The sequence below is a fragment of the Micropterus salmoides genome, unplaced genomic scaffold, assembly GCF_014851395.1.
Source record: "Micropterus salmoides isolate LMB-PRFRI ecotype aquatic unplaced genomic scaffold, ASM1485139v1 Ms_hic_scaffold_23, whole genome shotgun sequence".
Taxonomy (NCBI): Eukaryota; Metazoa; Chordata; class Actinopteri; order Centrarchiformes; family Centrarchidae; genus Micropterus; species Micropterus salmoides.
The window spans coordinates 20,144,506-20,170,879 of NW_024041484.1; the positions used below are offsets into that span (position 1 = coordinate 20,144,506).

Sequence of the window (26,374 nt, forward strand, 5' to 3'; positions counted from 1 at the left end):
ACTGCTTGTTCCACTGCCCCCAAGTGGCCAAAATCAGTTAATGCAGGTTTAACTCTTATTATCTGTTAAAGGACAGACAAATAGAGGAAGATTATAAAGAGCGCCTTAAAATTATGTCAAAGAAGTAAAAGTGTAAATTAAAATGTGTCTTTGTCTGCAGATCCATATGTGAAGATCCATCTTATGCAAAACGGCAAGAGGCTGAAGAAAAAGAAGACGACAATCAAGAAGAACACCCTCAACCCTTACTACAACGAGTCATTTAGCTTTGAAGTCCCATTTGAACAAATCCAGGTACAGTCTCAGCCATTTACAGAAATTGAGAGTTTATAAAATATCCATTCTTATAACCCTGACATTTCTAAAAGGTAATGTGCTATCCTGTAGGGACACATTTTATTGTAAGAACCAGCAAGTATTTGCAGCATATAAGCCATTGATAAGTGGAGCTCATTTACCAAATAATCAGTTTAGAGGCTTTTCATCAAAACAGTATAATCAAAGGCACTTCAGTTTAAATTGGCCTTGGTTTTGCAATTCGACAAGCCAGTTGCTCGGTTGATGTTATTCTCTGCACTTGTTATTGGATATAGCATGTATCTCAGTGCTATTTGTTGCATGTCTTACAAAGATCACCGTGCACAACATGATTTAAGTGAGTACAGCAACAACTACAGTATATCTAAGACAAAGAAGGAGTAAAGCATAAATCTTTTTCCAGAACATTTTTTTAAAAAAAAAGATGAAGAATGCACAGACTGTGCCAGAACGGAATAGCAATGAACAACATTATCTCTTCAGGCAAGACAGTAATTGAGTCAAATTGATTATGCCTGTCACAGCTCACAAATCACGGGTTTTGGGTCCATGTGCCTCAGATTCAATTTCAACTGTGTTGATCCCAATCAACCCCGTCCAAATCAAACCTTTATTTAGTCCTGCTTATACTAGTAAGTTGGCTGAATTTACATTTCACCAAGAGCCTAGTTTGTCATTGAATAATTAGTGCCACTGATTGAATCATAAACTTGTCATTGATTAGGTGTATTTAACGCTCTCCTGAAAGCAGTGAGAACATTATATGAGCTAAAAATGTACTTAAATTGCCGGTAAACTGTGACCAACCTGTCAAACACCAACTAGGCTCCTTACAGAGGTTGTTGTAAATGTTAAAGTAATGGACTTGTTAAACACCCACGATAGCTCTTTAGCTCTGTTAGCATCTGATTTTAAATAAAGACGTCAGAGCTGTGGTGATTTGTAATTACAGACTTACTGCCACAATATCAAGTTGTAGGGAAATCAAATATAGTTTCATTTGTTAATCGATTTCTCAGGCAGATCTTTTCCCCATCCTGTTAACATTTACAAGAACAACCCCTTATAAATAGCTGCAAATTAACCATTTTTATCTGCAGAGGCAGAGTACTGAATCTGAGCTAAACTTGACCTAGACTATTTGTGTAATTAATCTAAAGATTTTAATTGTCTCAAAGACTGTGTGGGAAAAGAAACAGTGCTGATTAACAGAAGCTTTGCTATTGACTTCCACATCCTCCTTAGTACAATTAGCGTTTAGTGCTCAGTGACACCATTTAGATCAACTTGCTTTTATATATAGGCTCTTAGATACTAACCATTACCCCATATTGGCAAATGAAACTACATTTTTTTATCTCCTGGTTTCATTCATAGAGGACTTAACTATGCAACTTGAAATGTATACAAAAATCTAAGCACGGTATGGCACATTTTATACACTCAGCTCACTCACAGTGCTTAAATAATTCGTAAAATACATAAAATAAATAATAAATTCAGTATGTCAGACAATACGTAAGATATTAAACAAAGACACAGCTTGGCTCTCTAAACAAGTTCACAATTTAACGTGTTTTATTGCTTTTGTTAAATTTGTACAGAGAAAAACAAATTGAGGTTTTAGTGGCGTTACATACAGGGACTTAATGCAGCTTCTCAGAGTCTTGTTGACACAGTTAGGTTGCCAGGTTTTGTCTTCTTCCAAGCTTGTAGAGGGAACTACTGTATCCTACAACCTACTGTATCTGGCAACCTGTGCAGTAGCCAGAGATGCTACACAGATGTTCTAGGCAAATGGATAAAGCATTGTTCGTCACATGACATTAACATCAGTTGAAAGAAAAGCTAATGAACTTATTTCCCAAAATGTTGTTGAAATGTTGTTCTTTTAATTATTATCCAAAATGTGATTATTATTGGTAAATCATTCACAGCACAATAGAAGCAGCAAAACAGTACCGGTCAGTGATGATTAACAAAAAGAGCCTGGTAATTTCCAATCAAAGACAACCGTGATTCAATTAGTTCACGTTCAATTATCCATTTGAACGTGAACTGTCCCTTTAAAAACCATCTAACGCTTACTGGCCATCTGGGAACCTTATTCAGCATTTAATTACATGGCGTATTAGGCATGCTCTTTTCTAACAGTGGCTCTGTGCTCATGCAGGTGGCAGTAACCCCGTCTCATTGTGCCAGTGGATCGAAACTTAATCAGGGCTCCTTTTGCACTAATTCATATTCTCTGCCAGAGATTGATGCCCAAGTCACTCCTTTTTACAGTGTCCCTTTGAACAAGCACATGCTGCATGCACGGAGGCTGAGTCTTAGACCTCTGAGTAATCAAAAATTCTGCCGTGTCTGGCTTTGAAAATAACCAAGGCCCGGTCTGGAATGTCATTTACTGTTAATGAACATTAATGTCTGAAGGAGCACCTCATTCTCTGCATTACTGTACTACTTAAAGTAAAAACCAGGAAGTTTAACGCACAAATGCATTCACATTTTCTACTCTACAATAACTGACGTTTCAGTGTATACTGTGCTTAGTTTATCAGGGCTTTTAGATCTTTCTCAGGAATATTCTTAGCCGCACATACCATGATTTTATGTTTCCAGTATGTTTGGAATAAATAGAAAACAGGAACTCAAACTTCGCCAAAAAACCATTAAAGAACACTGATTGACAGGTGCCCTTTAGGAAAGGCAGTGCAGAAATACAGCAGCTTTGAGCACATATTACAATAACTATGTAGGGGATCTTAAAACTTCTGTTGTTTTCTGTTTTTAATGCTCTGATGCAGTAAAAGCTCATGTCTGTGTCATATGAAAATGTCTAATAAAAAATAATTAAGTAACTTTTCTAAACAAAAGTTAAAAAAGTGCTTAGTAGCGGTTCTGGAGCTTTCTATCATATCACATGACCTTTCTTAGCAATTATAAAAGGGATTATGATTTAGGAGGTGGTTTATAAAAGGACACTGACTTAAAGAGTTTTATTGTTTGACTAAAGCAAACGTGACTGTTTAGAGATGAATATATATATGTCTGTATGCTGACGACACCTTGATTTACATTCTCTCTTCTCTACCACTCTTCCCTTTCTACAGAAAGTGCAAGTTGTTATAACTGTTCTGGACTATGACAAGATCGGCAAGAACGATGCCATCGGCAAGGTTTTTGTGGGCCTCAACAGCTCGGGGACGGAGCTGCGCCACTGGTCCGACATGCTGGCCAACCCCAGGAGACCCATCGCCCAGTGGCACGTGTTGAAGCCTGAGGAAGAGGTGGACGCTCAGCTCTCCACCAAGAAATAGGCAGGACCCTTTCAGCACCTGCCTTGTAGTACTCTTTAGCCAGTATGTGTAAATACCTCAGTGATATATGGGTCCATCCATGTAACCCCCTAACTCAGCCTCTCCCAGCTTTACCGCTCCTAATATCACAAACAATCCTAATTGTTCAAACTTCCTGTAAGATCCCACCTTCTGCTAATTTCTATCGGGTTCTACTTTTCTGGCTTTCTGTTTTTCTTTTTGTTCCTCTATGTTTCAGCAGTTTTTGTTTTCCATCTCTGTGCCCTTAAACGCCCTGACCAAATGCCCCCTTCTTTTAAGCAATATGATCTGTATAGATAGCGCATGACTGAAAGAATTTATTGTACCACAGTTGTATATATAAGTATGCAGATAAAAATGATTTCTAGTTTATGTGTTTGTATGTTGTTACCTGTTTCCTAATCTGTGTATATCTTGATGTTTTTAATAAGATGTTCTATTTTAAATTATGTAAATGCAGATATAGAGGAAAGCCAATATTATATATCCCAGGATTTAAAAATTCTACCTTATTACCTTATTGCATTCCAGAAAAAAAAAACTCCAACCTGCAAGACACTAGTGGAAATATATTCAAATATTGTAAAGGACGATGTCTGCCTTTAAGTTCAGCAAAGGATCATCACTGAAAAGACAAACAGACAAATATATACAAACAAAACTCCAAAATACAAGGCCATTAACTGCTATGGTTCTGAGGGAAAAATTATGCTGCTGGAAATTATATAAGCACATGATGTCTTATGACTTTTTGTACTTATTTCTCAATCAGAGGACCTATATGTTTAGCTTGATGCACACTCCTTACCAGACACAATAGTTAATGCAACCCAGTTAGCATTTACTTTCTCCATGTTTGGCAGTTTCTTCTAAGTGAAATAGGTCCTCGTTTTAAAGGCCATCGTTCACTTATACTGGCTCGTTAGCTTTTCCAAAAATGGAAAATATTGCCTCCAAAAAAAGACTCATTTCTCAACCCTTCAGAAACAGACCCCATGTGAAAAAAAGCACCAATCTGTAGCCATTGTGTCCTTAAGCTCGTTTAACAATATTTTGTTAACTGCTTACTTTGAACAGCCTTGTCGTTGTTGGAAGTATATCGCATTTAGGCCGATCTTCGAGGGGGAATTAAAAAAAAAAAAAAGACGAGTCACGACTCTGGTTTTAAGAGGACTATTTTTTAGAGCAATTCAACGTCTTGACTATTTTTAGTAAACTGCATGATTTTTTTTACAATCTTTACTAAAGGCTGGGACGGGGGGGAGATCTACTGACACCAGGGGCTGTCTCTTCTGATACGATCCCCTTGCCTTCAATCAGAGGAGAAGATAGAAAAATCAAGAGTTTAAACATTGGGTCAATGTATATGTTTACATTGACGGAGGCGAAGCGAGTTTCTAAACACTGCCATTTTCAGAGAGGTGACTTATGTAGAGGCTCTCTCTTCATGCACACTTCCACTTGCTAGTGGTTGTAGCTTTGGTTTATCGGGAACAATGTCTTTGGCTGCAATGGTGCCCTGAATCGCAGTCTTTGCTTTGCGTTGCCTTCTCACAGTGACAATAGAGCTAGCCATGTTTTACTGCCAATTTTAACTTTTATGTGGCTGCTGTTTTGCACTGGATGTCTCTGAACTAGCTTGTTGACTTCCTTAGGAAGACATTTGTGGACAATTGTTGACTGACTTCATTTCAGGACACCTGCAGAGGGAGCCCGAAATCGGCTTAAATAAAAGGAAGAAAGCAATGATGACAAATCACTTTTCAGCCAACAGCAGTGACATCACTTTTGTTTTCTTGTTGGCACAGGACTACACCAAGAGAACACTAAATAACCGTAAAGTTAATGGTCTGCACAGGCTATTAGTCCATCATGTCCTTTACTACGGGTTCAATTAGCAAAGGAATACGTTTTAATCCATGAAAACCATAAAGTCTCTTATCTTGGAGGAACCTCTTGCATACAGTATACTCGATGCTAGCTACAGGAGGACTTTCTAAATGTTTTCAATGTTATTGTGTAGTTGATCGCACTATTATGAAAAAGCTACTTGTCATTCCATATGAGTCTCTGAGGACTGCTTTGTGTATCACTGTGACTGCCGTGTGTGCTTAGAGATGTAGACTTATCAGTAGGTAGCGACAGTTTGTTCTGTAGTGATGTCGTAGCGTTTAATGCCATTTTCCCTTCTACACGCAGAGAAAGAGAGAGTGCGTGGCGTCGCCCGACTTTACGCGGCAAAAAAAACAAAAAAGGCAGGAAGACGTTTTAATATGAGAGCGAGCGGGTGGCTTCACACAGCATTTTGTTGAGCACTGTGCAATACTTATATGTTCATCCCATAGTGTTAACGTGGGTGGCGTTGCCCAAGGGGGAAAAAATATTCTAACTTTAGAGGATGATTCCAGTCCAGAGAGATGTTTCTCCTTTCCAGTGAAATGGTTAGGACACAGCACACGTAGATTCAGCTTATAGGTTGGAGCTTGACACCTGTCGACCTCTGTTTAGGGTTCCCTCCCTTTTTCGCAGGTTTTATTTTCTGTTCTTGCACACAGTTCCAGCATCAGAAGTTTCAGGGAGTATTAGTTAAATACCACATGAGATTCTACATTTAAATATCCCCTTAAAATGCCGTGTGTGTGTGTGTATATATATATATATATACACACACATAATTGTGTCAGAAATGTATATCTAGAATGAATATAAAGTGACATGAATATGATTCTTCAGACGCAAATATCATTTTATCTATCAGCTATATACTATATCTCTTTATTTAATTTTCATTATGGATTTTTTTTATTTGTTAACTGCCTTGTTCATTCAAAAACCCCTTTTATATTTAAGATGAATACTCTGAATGTACAGTATGGACTGTGTTGGTGTAGATTATTTTAACCGTGAGATTAGATGTACTTTGCACTTTTTGTTGTAAAGAAATATGAATTTTGTTTATATTTTTTTTTACTATTATGAATTTATTTAATTTTACCCCTTTGGGGTAAAATCTCCCCTGTCTGATATAATTTCCTAATCATTGAATATACCTAAATGCAGCTGCATTCCCAATCCCTTCTTTTGATTTGACATGTTTACATAAGTAGATTCATGAATTCCAGTACAGCTTCAGATTGAAATGAATAAAATGGAAGTACAAAGTAAAGGCTCTGTAAAAGTGGCCTGGGCAATTTAGTTTTAATGCAAAAAGGTTGTACTAAAGGAATAATCCGATCAAAGTTGAAAGAAAATCAAATGACAGAAATTACGCAAACGTGTATAAATGTATCAGGGAATTCAGTAATGAGCAGCATTGCAGAACCCATTGGATTGCGAGGTGTGCGGAAACCCCACAAAGCAAAAGCCATTTCCTGCACCACAAAGCAACGCTACTCTTATTGCGATTTCCTACCAAAGTACGCATGCATAATCAAGCCCTAAATTCTCCTCTTGTTAAAAAAAACCTCTCTGTGTGACAAGGAACTCAAGATTCTCTCCAGTGACACTGATTAAAAGCCACACTGACCTTTCAAAAACAAAGCTGTGTAAAGTATTAGAATCTGATGCTGTAGAAAGATCCTAGTTGCCTTTGTGTATATCAACTGCCTGCTTGAGTATTTTGTGTGTGGAAATTTTCTCTGTAATCTTGTAGAACTGTTTGGGGTGTTTTTTCCTGCCATATCGCTCGCGGTGACGGCGAGCCGCTGACAGTTATATTTGCTGTGTATACCTTCATTTTTGACGAGGTGTTTTACAGTTTTGTTTCACTTTGTGTAGTGATTCACTCTGTGGAGTTTTCTGACTGTTGTTATATAACTTCATATACACAAATGATCAATAAAAATGTTTTATTTCCTGTTGATACAGAAGCTTATCATGTCCTGTTTTCATTTTATGATGCATGGAGTGTCAACAAAGCATCCATTTAAGTAGCAAAAGATGCTGGCACTGCCTAAAAAACAACCGTTATTACTATCACTACAGTGTTTGTACAGTACTGATTGGCAGAAGATGTATGACTCACTGCTCCTGCACGAAACTCCTGTCACATCATGTGTTGGTCCGGTGACAAATTCCGGTTTTAATGACGATGTTTGTCTTGAGTTGGCTGTGAATCATCCAGACCAGCCTGTTAACAAAGTCACTACTGCCATCTAAAGGATGTAAAGGAGAACACCACAGTGTACGTGCACAACCATGAAAAAAGAGGGCTCATGTTTTTCATTTTGCTCTGGGCACAGATCAATTTCTATTAGTGAATACTCACATGGACACGAGTCTGTCCTCCCACCAAATGCATGATGTCACATCGATGTGAAGCTCAGTTGAGAGTGAATTTGATTATGAGAGCACCCCGGAGTTGCAGATTTATAGATTTTAGGCTGCTGCTGGGCGTTAAAGGCCAAACGTCTCATCAGATAAGAACATCCTGTAAAAATTTCATGCTATATGGCTGTCAGTGACACATTTATACATAATGAAACTAAACCCGTTAACATCTTTCTTGAAGTACCTTAAAATATCATCCCACATTTTCTGACTATTTCAAATATCTATTCTTTATCAACTAGTTCCAGCTCTTCATTGAAGCTATATAATGTTTGGTTTACACTGAGTGAAATATATTCAAACCCAAGAATCTATGTTTTCACAGCTGCACCATTCCATCAAATGGGATTTCACCAAAATTGTGCCTGACAAAATCGGTGTCTTTGGAAATGATTTAAATAACATTATGTGGGTTAGAGCACACTTTGGCAGCACAGCATGAGTTTGGACAGACTGTCCTGCCAGTGAGACAGTGGGAGTGAAGAGGCTAAAGTAATAGACTAAAGGCAAAATATGGCTAGAATAAGCTGTCAGTAAAGTTCTGTAGCATTTGGAGATCATTAGTTTCTGACTTTAAAAAAAAAAAATGGCACTGATTTCAGTGTATTTTGTGCTTCCTGTCTTAATGGTATCCCATCATTAAAATGTATAAATATGGCGAAGTTCGGGCATCAAATATCAACATCTTAAGCAAACTTAAAACTTAGAAGGAATGTTTCAAGTTTCAAATATAACCAGAGACATTTTAACTTTACATGCAGGGAAATTGAAGTCAAAACTCACCACAAGCCACAAAAGTGAGCACATGTGCAGATGCATAGAAACGATAAGTAACCTTAACAAGTAGATACAAAAAGAAGCATAGAAAAAGAGAGAATAAGGTACTAAGTATAATGTGCAATATGCATAGACATAAACTACATTTTGAATAAAGTACTAGGTACTACATGTTAGCCTAAGCTCCACTGGTTTGATTTTTAATGGCTTGTTGCAGTCCATTACTGCTGTCTCTGTTGTCTACATTTAAATAATCAAAGCTGCATGATCAAATTAGGCTCCATTTCAGCTGTGGAATGACCAAAGCCAGTACTGTGTCATGCTCATTTAGTGCCGATGGATAAAACTTTCCCTAAGGTTTGGCCTCATAAAACTCTCCATGCACTTGTTTCTGCACCAACTGTTAATTAAGGACTTTTATTCCGGGAAGTCAAGATGTTTTCTTCATTTTACTTTGTTTATTTAATAATCTGATTCTGAAAATCCAGGAATGTACATGTGGAAGTGACGTTTGAGTTTCGGATTCGTCAAGGTAACTAGCATTAGTTGTTATTCTACCGGAAGTTTATGCAAGGGCAGTTCCTAATCCGCATTATTTCAGGGTGAATAAACAAATGAAATTGTACTTTATTTTTCATTACATATACCCATTATTATAGCCGGTATGCTGGGTGTTATTTTTTAAAAATGTCGCATTGTGTTTCGAAAAATGCTTTATTTTCAAAAGCAGTGACCGGATGTATATATATGTCCTAGCTAGCTTAACAGCCTTACATGACAGCGTACCGTCACAGTTGCAGTAAACTCATCGGGCGCTGCTTTCTGCACTGACAAACGACCTTGCAGTTGCTGAAACTAACTGAAAATGCTGTCTTATATCATTGGTGTAAGTATAACGTAATGATGAACAGTCAGACTTCTTGTATTTGAGCCAATTCCTTTGCGTTAGCTAAGGCTAATATTAGCTAGTTTTCCTAACCAAGTTCAGTTGGAAGCTCTGCCAACAGGAATTTGTATGACTCATTTCTCCTGTTATGGATTAAACAAAAATGGCTTGACTTAAGTTAGACAACGCCCTGCAGAGGTCTCAAACAGTTGGTAGCTAATGCTAGCTGGTGGTGGTCTGAGTCACTCTTGCTTTTGGCCTTTTATCACAGCTGATCCGAGGCGGCTTTGATGGCATCATCAACCTGATCTTCAGACTTTTCTTCTCAAAGAGGAGAGCAGCCATCACCTTAGAGGACCCCAGCATTAAGTATGCACTACGGCTGTTGGACAAACAGGTAACCAGTCTGAATATCACCGAAAAATCCTGCTCTTTGCAAAAGAAAACACTGCACAAAATAGTTTGTCTCTCTGTTTACAAACGCAGCAGCAGGCGCGTTCAAGCACCACCGTTGCTCTGTGCAGCGTTTTTCATGCTTTTAATTGACAACTTCTTGTGTGTGTTGTTGCATGTTCAGATTGTCAGTCATGACACAAGGAAGTTCCGCTTTGCTCTGCCTTCTCCTGAACACGTTCTGGGTCTCCCTGTCGGTTAGTATGTGCACCCATGCAGTCATCATCAATATTAAACCTCTAGAAACTACCATAGCACTAATCACTGTCAAATATATTAACATGTATAAGAACAAAAGACCAAACATATTGTCAAGAAATTAGACACACAAATGATAGAAAGAAATAATAAACCGTAGTGCTTCACATGGTTGAACCAGGGTTTAAACAGTTGAGGACTGAGGTGAATTTGGAGTAAAGTAGGGTTTCTTGAATTTGTCGAATTATAAAACAGTTGAACAAAGATGGTAATATTAGGACTGCGGCTTATGGTTGGTTTTTATTACTGATTAATCTTTCTCTATTGTTTACTATTTGAAATGTCAAAAAGTTGTATAAAAAATGTCCATCACAATTTCTCAGAGCCCAAGGTAATGTGGTGTTTTCTCTGACCCAAATATATTCAATTTACTGTCATAAATGAGAAAAGGAAACCAGCAAATCTTCACAGTTGAAGCTAGAATCATACCATATTACTGAAACAATTAATCAATTATCAAAACAGTTGCTGATTAGTAGTAATCAAGCACATCTGATTTGCAACTGCGAACATCAACACTAAACTAAGGCTCGCCCTTGTTCACCTGTGTTTTCCTTTCCAGGACAGCATATCTATTTGTCTGCAAGAATAGACGGTAATCTGGTCGTGCGTCCGTATACACCGGTGTCCAGTGATGATGACAAAGGCTATGTGGACTTGGTGGTGAAGGTAAAGTCTTTGGTTGTTTCTGTATATATGTGTAAGTGGTGTTTTAGTTTTTCTAAACCAGCTTCTCCTGGTGTCTCTTGTTTACAGATTTACTTTAAAAACGTTAATCCCAAATTTCCTGAGGGTGGGAAGATGAGTCAGTACTTGGAGAGCCTCAAGCTCAACGACACTATTGACTTCAGAGGACCCAGTGGTCTTCTCGTTTACAAGGGCAAAGGTGAGCGCCATAGCCTGCTGTCCTCACCCGATGTGTATGCGAAAACAATCAGTGTTTGTAGTCTATTACAATACAATCTGAGTTTTACCTGCCTGATTTGATGCTGTAAACTTCCCCTCCACAGGTGTGTTTGCCATTCAGCCAGAAAAGAAGTCCCCAGCTGTGACCAAGACGGCCAAACATGTAGGAATGATTGCTGGAGGGACCGGTAAGGGAAACTTTTAGTCTTAGCTATAAAAACTTTGGGTTTTTTAACCAGGAAATTCTTTAGCACACTTTGTTTTCTCTGTTAAATGATTATTTATTTGATCTGCAAATGTTAAATTATCAAGTAGCTTGTTTTTCCTGACCAACAGTCTTAAACCTAAATACATAATCAGTTTAGTATAGAGCTCTAACTATTCTAACAATAATTTGCCTTATTAACTTAACCAGATTATTTTTTCTGTTAAAGAAAATGGTGATACGATCCATTCAAGTTTCTCAGTCCAAGGTCACGTCTTCGTGTGTCTTGTTTTGTCCAGCTAACAGTCAAACACCAAAAATATTGCACAATCACATTAAACAGAGGAACGCAGAAACCTTTTTATATTTGAGTCTAAAAACAGTACATTTAAATGATTATCAGTTATCAAAATATTTGGTGAAATGTTTTCTGTCGCTTGACTAATTGTTGCAGCTGTAGTTTTACTGCCACTCAAAAGAAATCAAAGCAACAAATGCGCACAGTTGAGATTCTCTAACTACTTTTTCTTTTTGCTGGAAATTACTGTGAAACATAATAAATGAAACAGTTGTTATGCTTGGACTATGATTTATCCCAAGTACATTTTATCAACTACAAAAACACTTGGTACAGTGCCAACCTCCGAGGGGAGCTGTTGAAGGCAGAAAAGTGAGGAAAACTTAAAATTCAGAGTGCTGCCGCAAGAACAACACCAAACTTCAAACACGTTGCTGCTAGTCCAAGACGTGTTGTGTGATCTCTTATCTCGTTAAGTGCCCAGTTTTTGTGCACATATTAAACATTCTCACGTTTGATTTTTTTACTCAAGTACATAAATACAGTGTAGTAGCTTACACTTATGTGGACACCAGAAAATTAAACCCTGATGTGGTTGTTTTAAGACCTTGGACATGAACATGCTGCTCTCACAGCCTCCACTCTGGAACCTGCCTGCATTTATGAAGTGGGACACTGATGTTGGGCGTGGCTCATGTTGGGGTCGAGGTCATGGCTATGTGCAGGCCACTCATGGAAATACCATTTCTTTATGGACCTGGCTTTGAGCATGTGGACATTGTCATGTTGAACACAAAGCTGCACACTGTTTTCTAAAATATTATATACTGTAGCACAAAAGGCTTTGAAAGCCCATCTTCTATTAGATCCCACACCAAAGTTAGAACCGGTTTTGGTTCCTTCACATGAGAAATTTGTTTGTTTTTTGTTTTTTTTTCTGTGTGCTATTCTCAGTGGTTTGCATTGGGAGGGGTTCAGTTTAGGTTGATAAGTCACCGTCAGTCATATCTGATCAAACCACACCAACACAGCTGAACTGCTTCGTTAGGTCTGAGCGTTAAACGTTGCATTTTTAACTTTCGCTTATTTACTTACTTATTTTAGTCATGTGTTGCAGAGAAATTTTCTTTGTTGGCTTAGCCCAACCCATGACAAACAGCCCAGACTTCAAGAACACACTGATGTCAACATGTCTGGCCACACGTTGTACGTATAATGAAGGGTTCTTTATCTAAAGCCAAAAAAAAAACAACTCATCAAAACCTCTGTTTTCTTACAGGGATCACTCCCATGTTGCAGCTCATCACAGCTGTGATGAAAGACCCACAGGATCAGACAGTGTGTCACCTGCTGTTTGCCAACCAGGTGAGTTTCATTAGCCAGGATCCCATGACTAAAGTTATTTGTTCTCCTGTATAATTATATTCAAACAGAGGTTGAACATAAGGTTGCTGAAACTTGATTCTCGCTGTCCCTCCACAGACTGAGAAAGACATCCTGTTGAGACCAGAGTTGGAGGAGATTCAAGTCAACAATCCAGACCGGTTCAAGCTGTGGTTCACCTTGGACAAAGCACCTGAAGGTAAGTTACCTTTCCAAACTTCTGAGAACAAACTGTAAATGATTACTACTCCACAACTATTGCTTTATCTCCCTGACATCTCGGGTGTTTGACACACATGCAGAGCAGGTGTCAACAGGAAGTAGTGATTTTTTTTTTGCATTATCGGTACTTTTTTATTTATACCTGTGATATTGTTCTGATAGTCCAACTTACGCAACAGTTTTCCTTATTGATAAATCACACTTATTTTTCTTATTAATAATTTGGTCTATAAAATAGTATCAAATGTCCATCACAAGTACCAAGAACCTGAGGGGATGTTTTCAAACTGCTTATTTTATCACAGTAAAAGTTAAAAACCCCCAAATATTTAGTTTTGTTGTCATGAAAACTAGCAGAAAACTAGAAGCTAGAACCTGTGATTTGGGCCATTTTGTGTAAACATGATTTCAACAATTTTAAACCGTGCATTCTGGTGGTTTAATTTCCAGTTGATCCATTAATCAAATAATCGTTTCAGCTGTATTTCTGTCTTCGTGTGGCATTTCTGTGGGTCCTCTGGAGAATATTAATAAAGAGGAAGTAGCTAGTAATGTTTGACACCTGAGCTCTGAGGCATCTGGTGTTGTTTTCCGTTTTGGATAATTTTTAGAGACTCATTTGAGTGATATTTAAAAAAAAAAAAAAAAAAAAAAGGGCCAAACTTTCTGTCGAGTCATGTGATCGTTTTGGGCTCAAGACAAGTCCCATGCAGTCAATCATGGCTCCTTATTTGTTACAGCAGCAGTGCAGCACGATGTTATGTACAGCTGAAACAATTAGTCTGCAGCTATTTTGATAATTGATTAATCATTCAGGGCATTTGGGTTTTAGGCTGTTGTTTTGGATTTGAGAAATGACATTTTTCATTTTCTGACCTTTTTATGGACCAAATGATAAATTAATCACTGAAAATAATTAATGTTTGTAAACTACTGTGTTATTTGTACTTCAAGTAAAAGTAGAAATACCGGTCAAAAATACTGTTACAAGTAAAAATCATGCATTTTAAATGTTACGTAAAAATACAAAGGTTTTATCAGAAACATGTACTTGCAGTATCAAAAGATTAAAAAGTACTCATTATGCAGAAATTCTCCTTTCAGTGTGTAATATTATAAGTAGTATATTATTGGATGTAATAGCTTAATGTTATCTGTCCAGTGTGTAGGCAGTTTAAGGTACTTTATACACTACGGTGTAGTCTAACAATAAAGAACTGCATCATATTTTAGGATTTACATGTATAAATCTTAAGTAATTAAAAGTAAAAGATCAATAAAAAGTACAATATCTATCTGAAAAGTATAAGTCAGAAGTACAGTACTTTCTTTCAATACTGAAATAATGTCTTCTCGCCAGTAGGTGTCACAAGTGCAACTGCAAATTATATCAATTAAGTTAAATAAGCCCATTAATAAAAACCATCAGATGCTCTAAAGATTTACAGATACTGTCATTGACTGCGGCATTAAAAAAAATAACTTTTTTGATGTGTTTGGAAATATAAGTTAATGTAAATGTCCTATTGTTTAAATGTGGTGAAGCTTTAATTAAAACACACAATAAATGACCAATGATTAAATCTTGCAGCACCCACTTTAGGTTACACTATGTTGAGTACGGCCTTTAATAATCCATGTATTTTGTGGAAAAAAATTGAATGGAAAGTCTAATTTTCCATCACTAACAGGGATCCTAGTAAACATTCTTACACTAAATTAATGCATTTAGCTGACACTTTTATCCAAAACACCTTACAATTATGTCAGGTCACACGTCTCTGGAGCAACTAGGGGTTAAGTGTCTTGCTCAGGGACACAATGGTGGATGGGTCACAGTGGGGGTTTAACACCAAAGGCATGCGTCTTATCCGCTGCGCCTACACCACCCCAACGAGTTGTATTTAAACTTTGGGGTATTTTTCTGTGTTTCAGACTGGGAGTACAGCCAGGGCTTTATCAGTGAAGACATGGTGAGGGACCACCTGCCGCCTCCCAGTGACGACACTCTCATCCTGATGTGTGGACCCCCGCCTATGATTCAGTTTGCCTGCAACCCCAACCTGGACAAAGTCGGCCACTCCAGCAGCCGCAGGTTCAACTTCTAAATATCCGTCTGCACCGAGGAGTCGAGGTTTGGGCGTATAAGGGTGTCCAGCCATTTTATCTACCCTGAAAACATTAAAGCACTTGTACTGTTGCAGTGGCTATTGCACTATGTTTACTATGTTTATGCCGTGATATTCATCATGCAACAGAATCACAGCGCGGACCAATTCTGGTATTGAGTAAGTGTCATGGAAGGGAACCTTGTTTGGGATTGAAGATGAGTATGTAGAGGAGAATGAAAGCTTAAGTGTTTAGACTGCTGGCTTGGAGATATGGATGTGATTCCAAAACTGTCAAACAAATCCTACTATAGCCTCATTTTGGCTTTAAAATCAGAGGAGTTGAGGGATTACTGGCTGTTTTCTGAGTGCCTTACCACTTGCAACGCGCTTTTTATGCACACCTGCTTAATTTATACAGAATTGCATCAATAATTCCATTCTTGCTGTTGAACGTGTTTACTAAGGTGTACCTGCTCTTCATCTATTGTGATGTTGAAGGTGTCAATATTTTGCTAAAACATGTTCAGTGTTTTGAGCGTGGTTACTGAGAAGATGTATTTGCAAGTCTGGCAACAGCTGCTGCTTGTGTCTGGATATGCAACATAAAGCTCTTGCTATTGAATTTGACGCTTTGTTTTTTGTGTTTAAACTACAGGACTCAGTCAAACCTGTGTTTGATCGTAACAGTGTTGTAGCATCTCTCTGGTTTAAGGGAAATGCTGTTAAAATTGAAGACAAGAAAAACACATTTTCTCTTTTTATTACCAAAAATTTAAAAACGACTTTGGTTTCCATGTTTACTTTCAGTCGTGCTGTTTCTTAAAAGAATTGTTTGACATCTGGAGACTTTATTGGCTTTCATGCCAAGAGTTAAATAAGAGGATCAATACCACTCATGTATAGAGCCGGGAGCTTATTAGCTTAGCATAAAGACTAAAAGCAGATGGGGGGGAATCTAAAGCTCACTAATTAACACACATCTAATTGTGTTAATCCCTACGAACACATTTGAAAACAAATTTGTGGTTTTAGGAGAGCGTTGCCTTTTACTATTTTGTGGTGGACAGCTTTTGGATTAGACAAAAAAAGGTTAATTAGTGAGCTTTAAAAAGAGGCAGACAAGCTGCTTCCAGGCTTTATGCTAAGCTAATCCTCTCCTGGCTCTAGCTTCATATTTAAAAAAAGCAGACGAGAGTGGGATCGAGCTTCTCACCTAATTCTCGGAAACGTCAAACTATTCTTCGAAAAATAAAAGCTCACTTTCTCCAGTGGCATCTAGCCATGGAGATAAGTTATTTGTCCAGGTTTTGAGAGATCTGCCTGCCTCCCAGATTTGTCTCGATCCCAATTCTATGGTAAATGTAACACGTGTGGCGCTCACAGCATTTGGGGGGGGGGGCCTAAACAGCAACATCTGTCCAGAAACAGTGTCCTGGATGATGCATAAAACATCCTATCAACAGAAAATTGTTCATGAAAGCTTTTCCAAGTTGGGTCTGAGGATTATATACAGTGTGAGGACACTTTCTGGAAAAAATCTAAAGAGTGGAGTGGCAGAAATCTCAAAACCAAAACTATCTCTGCAGCTAGATACCACTAGATGGTAAACAAGAGACTGTTTGTTTGCTGTAATTTTTGTGAACTGATGTTAAAAAAAACACTTAGAAGTACCACAAATACATGAGAACTTGAGTACTACACTTCCCAAAATAAGCCAGAGAGAAATAACAAACATGCTTGAATAATACAAGGGGGGGGGGGGGGTTCCATGAATGCAATAAAATCTTGCATTTTGAGTTCATGCACTTATATTTTGGAAAGCTTCAATAAATATATATGGCCATGAAAGCTATGGCTGTACTTCTGAATGATGAAAATACTGTTAAAGGTCTCACATGTTCTACTACAGAGGTTGGAGGGATTTGGACTGGCGGTTTGTTCCTCCCACAAAGGTGAGTGCAGTGACTAAAATCACATGCCAGAGTTATGAGTTCCTGCCGCATCGACCTCCGGCGGGCAGACAGAGATCTCTTGAAAAAACTCATCATCCTTCAGCATGATCTGAAACACAAAGACAACCAGAGAGAATGAAGGAAACTCTGAAACCTAAACTAAATGTTCACTTTTCTAATGACTCAGGTTTGTACACTCCCCTCCCGAGCTGGTCAGCGTCTCACCGTCAGATTGTTAATTCCCTCAGAAAATGCTCCAATCTGTCGAACAGTCCCTTCAGAGTCTTCCATCTGCCAGAAAATATACAAACCAAGGGGTCAGGCATCAGATGAATCCCATCCAAAATGCTTTGGCTTGTGATTAAAGTAAGTCTGCCTGATATTTTAAGAAACAAAAGAAGCTAAACAGAAGTGGAAGTATCTCCGTACCTGTTCCAGGTGGTCCATGTTCTCCTCGTAGAGCTGGACGCCCCTCTGGAAGCTGCTACTCTTGGGCATTTCCACGTTCATGGGGCAGACGTACTCCTCGCCATCATCCTGTCGTTTCTTCCTCAAAGTGCCAAAACCACCGAATGAAAGGCGTCTAGGCTGGAGGAGGAAGGAGACAGTTAGCGGCTTGACATTATGGGGTTTGCTGATAGGGAAGCTACAGATCTTCTGTACTTGGCACCAGTTTCAAGAAACCAATAGTAAAAATGCCAAACATTCGAGCTTCTCACTTTGTCATTACTGAAATTAAGTTATATCTAAATATTTGACTGTTAGTCAACAAAACACAAGCTGAAGATGCCACTGTTGGCTTACAGTTATTTTCTAATGCAATGGTAATATTTCACCACTCTTAGTATGAAAAACACAACAGATCATCAAAAAAAGACCTTGACATTGACGGACTACAACAAAAACATGTCAAAAGACATGTTTCACATTGAAATACATTATGTTCATACAAAGGATAAGATTTTCTTTATTAAAATACCTTTTACTATCATCATTCCTAATTGATCATTGCTGAAACATTCTTAATTTGCATGTATTGTTTCATTTGCCTGAAATCTTCAGATTCAAAACTTCAGAATCGCCACCATAAGGCATGAGATTTACTGTATGCGGCTTAGTGTTACTTTCATCAGACGAAACTAAAAATATAATCGTCAACAACCTTTTTTCCAATGATGAGACAGCGACAATGTAACACTGACTGATTTAACATGCGATATTGTTGACGAAAAAGACTAAAATATAATTCATAAGATAAAAACGTTAATAAAATCTCTTTCTCAGTATAATGAGGAGACAAAATTACAGGCCATTTTTTCTCCCTCTAAATTTGTTCATTCAGCGGTATTTTTTTTCTTCCTGTGCTTTTAATGCTGGGCAATGCCTGGTGCGTGAGGAAAACGTTACTGTACTTTGGAGGATGCGCTCTCTGGTGATGCACACAACATGCTAGAGAGAAAGAGGAGCTTGGTCCCATTTCAAATACAGTGAGGCAGACAAAAAAAACATTATATCGGACAGCAAGCAATGTGGTTATAAGATTTTTGGAAAAAACTACGAACTTGGAGCGGCATATCAAGGCTAACCACCAGGAACTGAGGTAAGTTAATGTCTCCTTTGCAATAAAAATGAGAACAAAGCTAACATTCAAATTTTACAAAACAATTTATATGAGATGAAATAAAGACTAAAATGATAAATATCTCTATTTTGGTTAGAACAGACTGACCAAAATGCTAATCAAAATTATACTAATGAGTGAGAAAAGACTAAAATGATGGTTAATGACTAAAACTAGACTAAAATACTAAAACACCCAGACTTTTAGTCAACTAAAGCTTAATTAAAAAGACTAAATATGACAAAAACTAACAAGGACACAGGCCCACAGGACTAAGACAAAGACTAAATTTTAAAATGGCTAACAAAATTAACATGTGTCCTCAGTGGGATTCAAAAGACTGTAGATATAAAGGGCTCATTTTAAGGTAACAAAAACACAATGACTATACACTAATGAAAACATGTGAATATTATATTCCATTCCTACCAGTAAATCCCCCTACATCTTACACACTGGTAAGTGTGATTGCTTTTTGATATTATCTGAACAATTTGCAGAATAATCTAGGAGTTAAGTTTTAAATTTGATGACGTTCATGCTAAAAAGTACAACAGTTAAAAACAGTCCAGTCTTGTTTGTTTTGTACATGAAGCAGATCCTGATGTGTCACTGGCCCATATGGTAATGTTCACACAACAAACACAACAAGCCATTATTCATCAATAAAAGACCCAAATCAGCCTTGTGTGTCACTTGAGAGTCCTGCAGAAAGGCTGCAGAGGACAATGAATAAAGTAAAACTTAAACTATTTCACCACAGTGACAGAAGGAGATTTGTTTGTGACGTATGGGACGGACAGGTACCTTGACCTTGGCAGTGGCAGTGAGGACGGTGTAGTCTGGGTTTTCCAGACAGTCCTGTTTGAGCCGTTGCGCCTCGGAGCCGATGAGCAGGTGGAAATGTGTTGCCAGGTGGCGTCTCAGCAGGGTTTTGTTGGGAGGAATGTTGAGCAGAAGAGCGAGTGCCTCCACATTGAAGCGAGGCTCCAACACCTTCAGAGCGGGCAGACATTTGAGAAAAGATCATGATGAGAGGTCAAAAAGGGAAACAGAACAGAGAAGGTTTTTAAATACAAAATAAAGTAGTGTTGTCTTTCTAAAAGCATAAAGTCAGGCAGGACCACAATAAAATAAGTTAACTTTGTCATCTTACTAGCGTCTTACCTTGGACGATTTGTGGTTTGCCAACACACTGTATACCAGGTATACCATTAATATTATTTCTTAAAAAATATTGAGGTTAAGTACAAAAGTTCCACAGCAGGTTTAAATCTGTGCAGGAGAGATAGGAAGTTAAAATCTTATACAAAGTCCCCTCTTAAAACTCAAGGCCAGATACACGGACATTAACTGAAAAGTATTTCCTAATAGAGGGTATAAGATAAAACATTTACCCTAATTTACCTATTAATAGTTTTTACCTTTTCTGTGAAAAGATTAGGAATCATTGTTTCATCTGATTCAGTTATATAGTTGTTTATTTCTCTTCTATGTCATACAGTGACTGCCTAGATCTGCATTGATAAACGATGGTAGGTTTGTGGAAACACCAGGGACAACTATGACATTTAAGGTTCAGGACTTTATCTTTCTAACCCTGACACAGTCTGATGTGATGTATTTTTATAAATATATTAATATTTTGATCATATTTACTTAAAAACGTCCTCCAGTTTGCTGCTATCAGAGTCTGTATCCCCGCTGGGTTTGTTAAATTTCATCTAGTTTAACCATCTAATGCTGATCCTGTCTCCAGCCCTCTCACCATCAGCCCTCCATGAACACCGCTGCCCCTCAGATTTGGGGCGTATTCTGCCAAATCCACAGACCGGAGCCACTCCATCACTCTGTGGTTGGTCCACTGGGAGATCTCTGCAGGCGTGATGTTATTCTGGGTGGGAACAAGGGAATAAAAATCCACAGTTCAGTGGTCGACACGTTCAAAACAGCTTTAAGACAAAAGGAAGAGAAGAGTTTGGGTTGTGGTTTGCTGTGCGATACCTCATCAGAGGGTCGTCGCCTGAGACAGTTGGGTTCGTAGGAGTTGAGGCGGAGGACCTGAATGGCCCTCTTGATGCTGAGATGATGGAGGACACTGCCCACCTTCAAAGACAGCAAGTCCTCCTGGGAAACAGCATCAAACAACAAAAGAGTTATCACAAAGTCATGCCACTTGAATGATTTATTCAGTGGATAGGTTCAGTCAGTATATTAAAGAATTATTAGGAAGAACTTTTGCCAAAACAAAATTTAATGTCAAGGATTTTTCCAAGCTTCCACACAGGCTCCAGTGAAAGGTGACCAGGTTTTAAAAAGTTCTGGCAGCTCACCACCGTCATGTAGTGCAGCATGCGTCCGTCAACACGAGCCTCATCAAAGTGACTTTTGTACTGCGGGAGGCCGATGTCATCCAGCCACCCTGACATAAACAACATCAATCTAAATTAGTCGAGGAGGATAAGTACAGTCATTTTTACTAAGTACGCTGACGTCACACTCACTGGTCACCCAGTTGTGGTCCAGCTTGCCCTTGAGATCGTCCTCCTCCGACGACCCGAGAGCCTGCAGAGCCAGCTGCAACTTTTTCTTGTGGAGGGGCTGCTTCATGCACAGCTCCTAGTCAGGCAAACGGGAACACAGAATCATCACACATGCATGAAACTTTTACGAGCAGCAGCAAGCAGTGGTGGAACAAGCACTCCGATCTTGTACTTCAGTAAAAGTAGCAGTACGCACAGTGCAGTAATACTCTGTGACTAAAAGTCATGCATTAAAAGTACAAACGTTTTAGCATCAAACTACACTATAGAGTACCAAAAGTAAAAGTACTCATTATGCAGAATGGCCAATTTCAGAATTATGTACATTATCTGATTATCATTATTGATGCATTAATGTGTATCACTTTAATGTTGTAGCTGATAAAGGCAGGACTAATTTTAATTCTGTTATATACTGCTGGGCAGCTTATATATTTCCCTGTGGATCAATAAAGTCTTCTCTAACCTCTAATATTACATCATAATCGATTGATTGAAAAACTGAATACTAACTAAAGTTGTCAAATAAATGTAGTCAAGTAAAAAGACAACATTTACCTCTGAAATTAAATGGATTAGAAGTATAAAGAAGCAGAAAATGGGAGGTACCAAAACATTTTTGCACAAAGTACAGTACTCGAGTAGATGTACCTCCCTGGCACTTGGAGCAAGTAATATAGTGTTAGTAAAATGTTAAGTCATGCTGTATCCGATGTCCAAACTAAGATTTGAAAAGTTAACAGCGAGTTTTAAAAGAGTAGAGTTGTTGTTTCTGTCCTGTTTTTATGTTGTTTTGCTTCAACTTTCAATACTTATCTCTAGTTGTTATTGTCTTTTTGTGTTTATGGTCTATTTTTACCACTTAAGTGCTTTTGAGTACCTTTTAAAGCAATATATAAAAAATATTATTAAAATTCATTATTATTAGACTTGGAAGTTAAAAACTAAGATTTGGATGTCTTAACGTCTTTGTACTCGTGTTTGCAGTGTAACAATCCTTTAATGCTGAGTTTCAGAACCTGCTTTGCGCAGATTTGTGATAGAGAAAATGCATTGCTGTGACAATAACATCCTAAAACTCCTACCTTCTCCAGATCGTGTTGCGACGCCTGCAGTAGTGTTTGTCCTGATTTGATCCAGCTGTGACCCTGGGCAACATATAACCCGAGGCCCTGCTCATGCAGCCACGCACAAACATCATCTTTACTCCACCGTGAGAAAGGAACATCAATAGCACTGACAGAGACAGAGAAGGAATATTGATCACAGTAAATCAACTGGTACAACCTTGACAAAACAATCACGTCATTTTAGGAGACATACTGAGAACTGTTGCTGATAAATAACAGCATTCAATATTTGCAGCTTGTTTTTCCACATTGTATTATAGATTACACCTACTTCTGCTTAGATTCACGTGACCAGCCGAGTCGAGGGCCAGCTGTGGCTCTGACCCCGCCCCTTCTGAACTCCATCTCTGCTGCATCATCGAGGTTGAAAGAGGTAGAGTGACTCCTCTTTAATCTGCAGGAGTTTCAACATTATAAATGACTAAAAATCGTCGTCTTATATTACTTTAAGTACCGCTGACACGCTCCTGAATGTTACCTGCCAAAGAATTTCCTGAAGCCTTTGGACTTCTTTTTGGTTTCAGGCGAGGACGCCAAAGGAGCTCCATCATGAGACTTTTGCGGAGGAACGCCGGCCAAGTCCAGGTGCTCTGTGCCTTTACGTTCTGTTACAGCTGTAGAAATAATTATAATAAACGTTAACATGACAACTAACGTACTTCAAAAGACTGGTCCACCCGCTATGTCTGAACAGATCTGATCAATAAAGGACTGTAAGCGTCAAACAAAACTACAGCACAACTACAGAAGCACCACTATGGCCCGATGTTTAACTAAAACTAAGAAATTTAACAGCTAACACCACCCATGCAAAATACAACTACGGCAACACAATTTACAGATTTTCTCATTTACAGCAAATGAGAAAACTTGGCGGGCAATTAACATCAAAACGGCGTCATTGCAGATGGTTTTAATTCATGGATAAGGGACAGCTGGATGGAAACTCCTCACACCAGAGCAAGACACAAGAAACTCTAGAGAAACATCTTCTCAACAATGATATAGAGCAGTGATTCCCAACTTTTCTTGTGAAATACAGAATAGTTTAAACTCTTAACGCCCTTAAATTTATTCAAATTGAAACGGTCAAGAAGAAAATGATCATTTGTTTGAACTTTTTGATGTTGTAAATATGCAAACTGTGACGAGCATTCGCAAGTAAAAAAAGTTGGGAACCACTAATTTAGGAAAAAGTGGGAAAATATATTTCTCTATTAGAACAGTATGACAGTATTTGATCACCAGAGGTCAGCTACAGAAATATAAATGGTCACATTGCAGTGTTCCTACTGTCTTTATTCACATCCAGCTGTATTATCCAGTGTAGCCATACTGCAGGCCAACAAGGCCGCTCCGCTCCACTGTACCTAAAACAGGTGCACTGACACTCAGAGTGCGATCTTCACAATTTACAGGGCCGTGAAAGAAACATGAGGATCAGTAACAAAACATCAGACACATCTCACAATTGTAGAAAAGATATGATACATTTTAGTAGGTTTAGGAGCTCAGAGTCACCTAGGTTTGGAGTGCTGGCTGTTTGCTTGCCTCCACGCAGCTTGAAAAAGCCACGGCCGAAAGAAGAACGGGCTTTCTTTGTGCCAAAACTCTCATCACATGTGGTGTTTGCTTTGGTAGGAGGCGAGACACCAGGTCCTGCTTTATTTTTGGCCTATGAGAAAGGAGGGGAAAAAAAACACATAGGACAGTAGAAAAGTAAGGATGTGGCAAAAGATATACTCACAAAAAGGAAAAGGAAAATGTAATTGCAATATTTTACCACTAGGTGTCAGAGCAGGACAGGTTCATACAGTGTGTGAACTGTGACTTCATTAAGACTGATAAAAGAAGCTAATACACTCTGGCAGTCATTCATTCAAACCCAGGAGTACCTACTCACATGGATAAGATTCACAGCGTGCCACATTTAAAGGTCAAAATGAAAATTAATGGCTTTGAGTGTTTAAGCTACTGGAAACAATATGACTATGTTAAGCTCATGTTATTTTACACTGTACACTAGAGACTCAACATGCAACTGATCTTACCTGGTTATTGTTGCCCGGCTGTGGGACGTTTAAGGAACTGAAATAACAAGAACGAATAGTATTTACAAATCTACTAAAAGAAAAATCTAGTTCATGTAAAAGTTTGCTTTAAAAGTTTCCCTAAAACAATATTCAAAAGTCTTTCTCATGCATAAAGAACAAAGAGTCCCTTGTTTGACACCAGGCAAAAGGATAAACAAAGCCAAATTAGATTTTCTTCTCACAGCTTCACAATTTACAAATCAATTTTAGATGGACTGCGTAAAGGCCATGCACACTCATAGTGCACCCACACAGGGGTTTTCACTTGAGCTGCTTGATTAGACTTCATGTTAGAACTGTGTGGGTGTGCACAGACTTTATTTGATTAACATCTACCTGACGCTCCATATTACACCTTCATTATTCCTAATAGTGTACGGAGTCAGATTCCCAGCTTCAACCTGAGCAGAGGGTCTAATCAGCCAGAATAATCTGAGTGACATTACACGTTTAGTGAATGCTATATTATTTAACAAAAGTAACTTATTAGTTCATTTAAACAAAAATCTCATCAGTCACAAACTGTTCATGACACACTATGCTTTTAGAAATGTCTGTGAAAACACAAGCTTGAATCAATATTTTGCACAGGTATTTTAGTAATAATAATAATAATAATAATAATAATAATAATAATAATAATCTTTATTTGTAGAGCACTTTTCAAAAACAAGTTACAAAGTGCTTTAACAAGTGTAAAGACAATAATACCCAAGAGACAATAATACAAAAACAATATAAGATAAAAGCATGTGTATTATGTGAAATGTATTTAATTTCACATATGAGATGAAATAAAGCAGAAGGAGGTTTTAATAACATGTAGGAACAATAATCTGAAGACTAGATCTGAAACTCGTGATATAGTTTTACCTTTCAGCTGCCTTTAACTGCCGTTCTCTGTCCAAGTCCTTCATTTCAGAGAGCACTGCTATACATGGAATAGACTGAGCCAACAGACAGCAACAGAAAAAAAAACATGATTAATTCAACACATTCTCTCAAAGGCTGGAGATTTACACAGCTTTACAAATAATAACCCGAACAGAAGCTCTGAATTCCTGGGAGAAAACAATTTCAGAGTGGGAGGCACTGAAATTGAGCTTTTGTAAAGGAAGTCTACCGTCTGGGGTTCATCCTGAGTGAGAATTGTTTTCACAGAGGTTGTGTTTACCTCGCCGGAGCTCCTTCCTGCCTCCCCCACCAGGGTGACCTGATCCACCTCCATGGACACAGGAACCGAGGGATCATCTGGGATATCGTCATAGTCGTCTTCCTTCGGCTTCTCTGAGAGAGTACAGTTAGGACAGTCATCAGGGACGTACTGCAGCGTAAAACCCAACAAGCTCTGCTTACTCTTTTTCTTTTTAAACTTCATTCACCTTTTTTTAAACCTTTGTGATATAAAGCATATAGTACCCAAATAAATCTGGAATCATTTCATGTTTAAGATAAATTTATACGTGTACTCTATCCTGACACATATATAAAGAGTGGAAAGAGTTTTATGTAAAATATACATCAGCCTTAACAAAAAATGTACACTGA

The 26,374-nt window shown here is 38.2% G+C and overlaps 3 protein-coding genes across 10 annotated transcripts in view; 2 read left to right on the forward strand and 1 right to left on the reverse strand.

Annotated features, from left to right (window-relative positions):
- The window catches only part of syt1a (synaptotagmin Ia), a 193,138-nt gene extending 185,610 nt beyond the window's left edge, over positions 1-7,528 (forward strand). For 7 of the 8 annotated variants that reach the window (XM_038738997.1, XM_038739004.1, XM_038738996.1 and 4 more), the window contains 2 exons: positions 161-294; positions 3,432-3,638. In XM_038738997.1, the coding sequence (XP_038594925.1) occupies positions 161-294; positions 3,432-3,638 (341 nt within the window). Of the gene's footprint in view, positions 1-160; positions 295-3,431 lie in introns of all 8 variants that reach the window. The other variant, XM_038739003.1, reaches the window with a different exon arrangement.
- Positions 7,529-9,493: 1,965 nt separating this feature from the next.
- Positions 9,494-16,109, forward strand: LOC119918004 (NADH-cytochrome b5 reductase 3). The gene is made up of 9 exons (XM_038738489.1): positions 9,494-9,651; positions 9,923-10,048; positions 10,229-10,301; positions 10,925-11,031; positions 11,119-11,248; positions 11,373-11,456; positions 13,051-13,136; positions 13,254-13,353; positions 15,312-16,109. The coding sequence occupies exons 1-9, from the start codon at positions 9,631-9,633 to the stop codon at positions 15,482-15,484; spliced, it is 900 nt and encodes a 299-aa protein (XP_038594417.1). The 5' UTR covers positions 9,494-9,630; the 3' UTR covers positions 15,485-16,109.
- Positions 16,110-16,231: 122 nt separating this feature from the next.
- LOC119918003 (liprin-beta-1-like) overlaps positions 16,232-26,374 on the reverse strand; it is a 30,787-nt gene continuing 20,644 nt past the window's right edge. Inside the window, exons 11-25 of the mRNA XM_038738488.1 lie at positions 26,001-26,113; positions 25,700-25,773; positions 24,785-24,821; positions 24,255-24,408; positions 23,212-23,347; positions 23,005-23,127; positions 22,689-22,839; positions 21,565-21,679; positions 21,394-21,482; positions 21,065-21,187; positions 20,829-20,954; positions 19,868-20,056; positions 17,869-18,027; positions 17,665-17,730; positions 16,232-17,548 (exon numbers count right to left, since the gene is read on the reverse strand). Coding sequence (XP_038594416.1) covers positions 17,459-17,548; positions 17,665-17,730; positions 17,869-18,027; positions 19,868-20,056; positions 20,829-20,954; positions 21,065-21,187; positions 21,394-21,482; positions 21,565-21,679; positions 22,689-22,839; positions 23,005-23,127; positions 23,212-23,347; positions 24,255-24,408; positions 24,785-24,821; positions 25,700-25,773; positions 26,001-26,113 — 1,745 coding nt within the window. The 3' untranslated portion in view covers positions 16,232-17,458. The remainder of the gene's footprint in view (positions 17,549-17,664; positions 17,731-17,868; positions 18,028-19,867; positions 20,057-20,828; positions 20,955-21,064; positions 21,188-21,393; positions 21,483-21,564; positions 21,680-22,688; positions 22,840-23,004; positions 23,128-23,211; positions 23,348-24,254; positions 24,409-24,784; positions 24,822-25,699; positions 25,774-26,000; positions 26,114-26,374) is intronic.

Coding starts and splice junctions, on each gene's coding strand:
- LOC119918004 (XM_038738489.1), top strand. CDS start 9,631: ATGCTGTCTTATATCATTGGT. Junction 10,302..10,924: donor CGTTCTGGGTCTCCCTGTCG/GTTAGTATGTGC, acceptor TTTCCTTTCCAG/GACAGCATATCTATTTGTCT. Junction 11,249..11,372: donor TCTCGTTTACAAGGGCAAAG/GTGAGCGCCATA, acceptor TCCCCTCCACAG/GTGTGTTTGCCATTCAGCCA.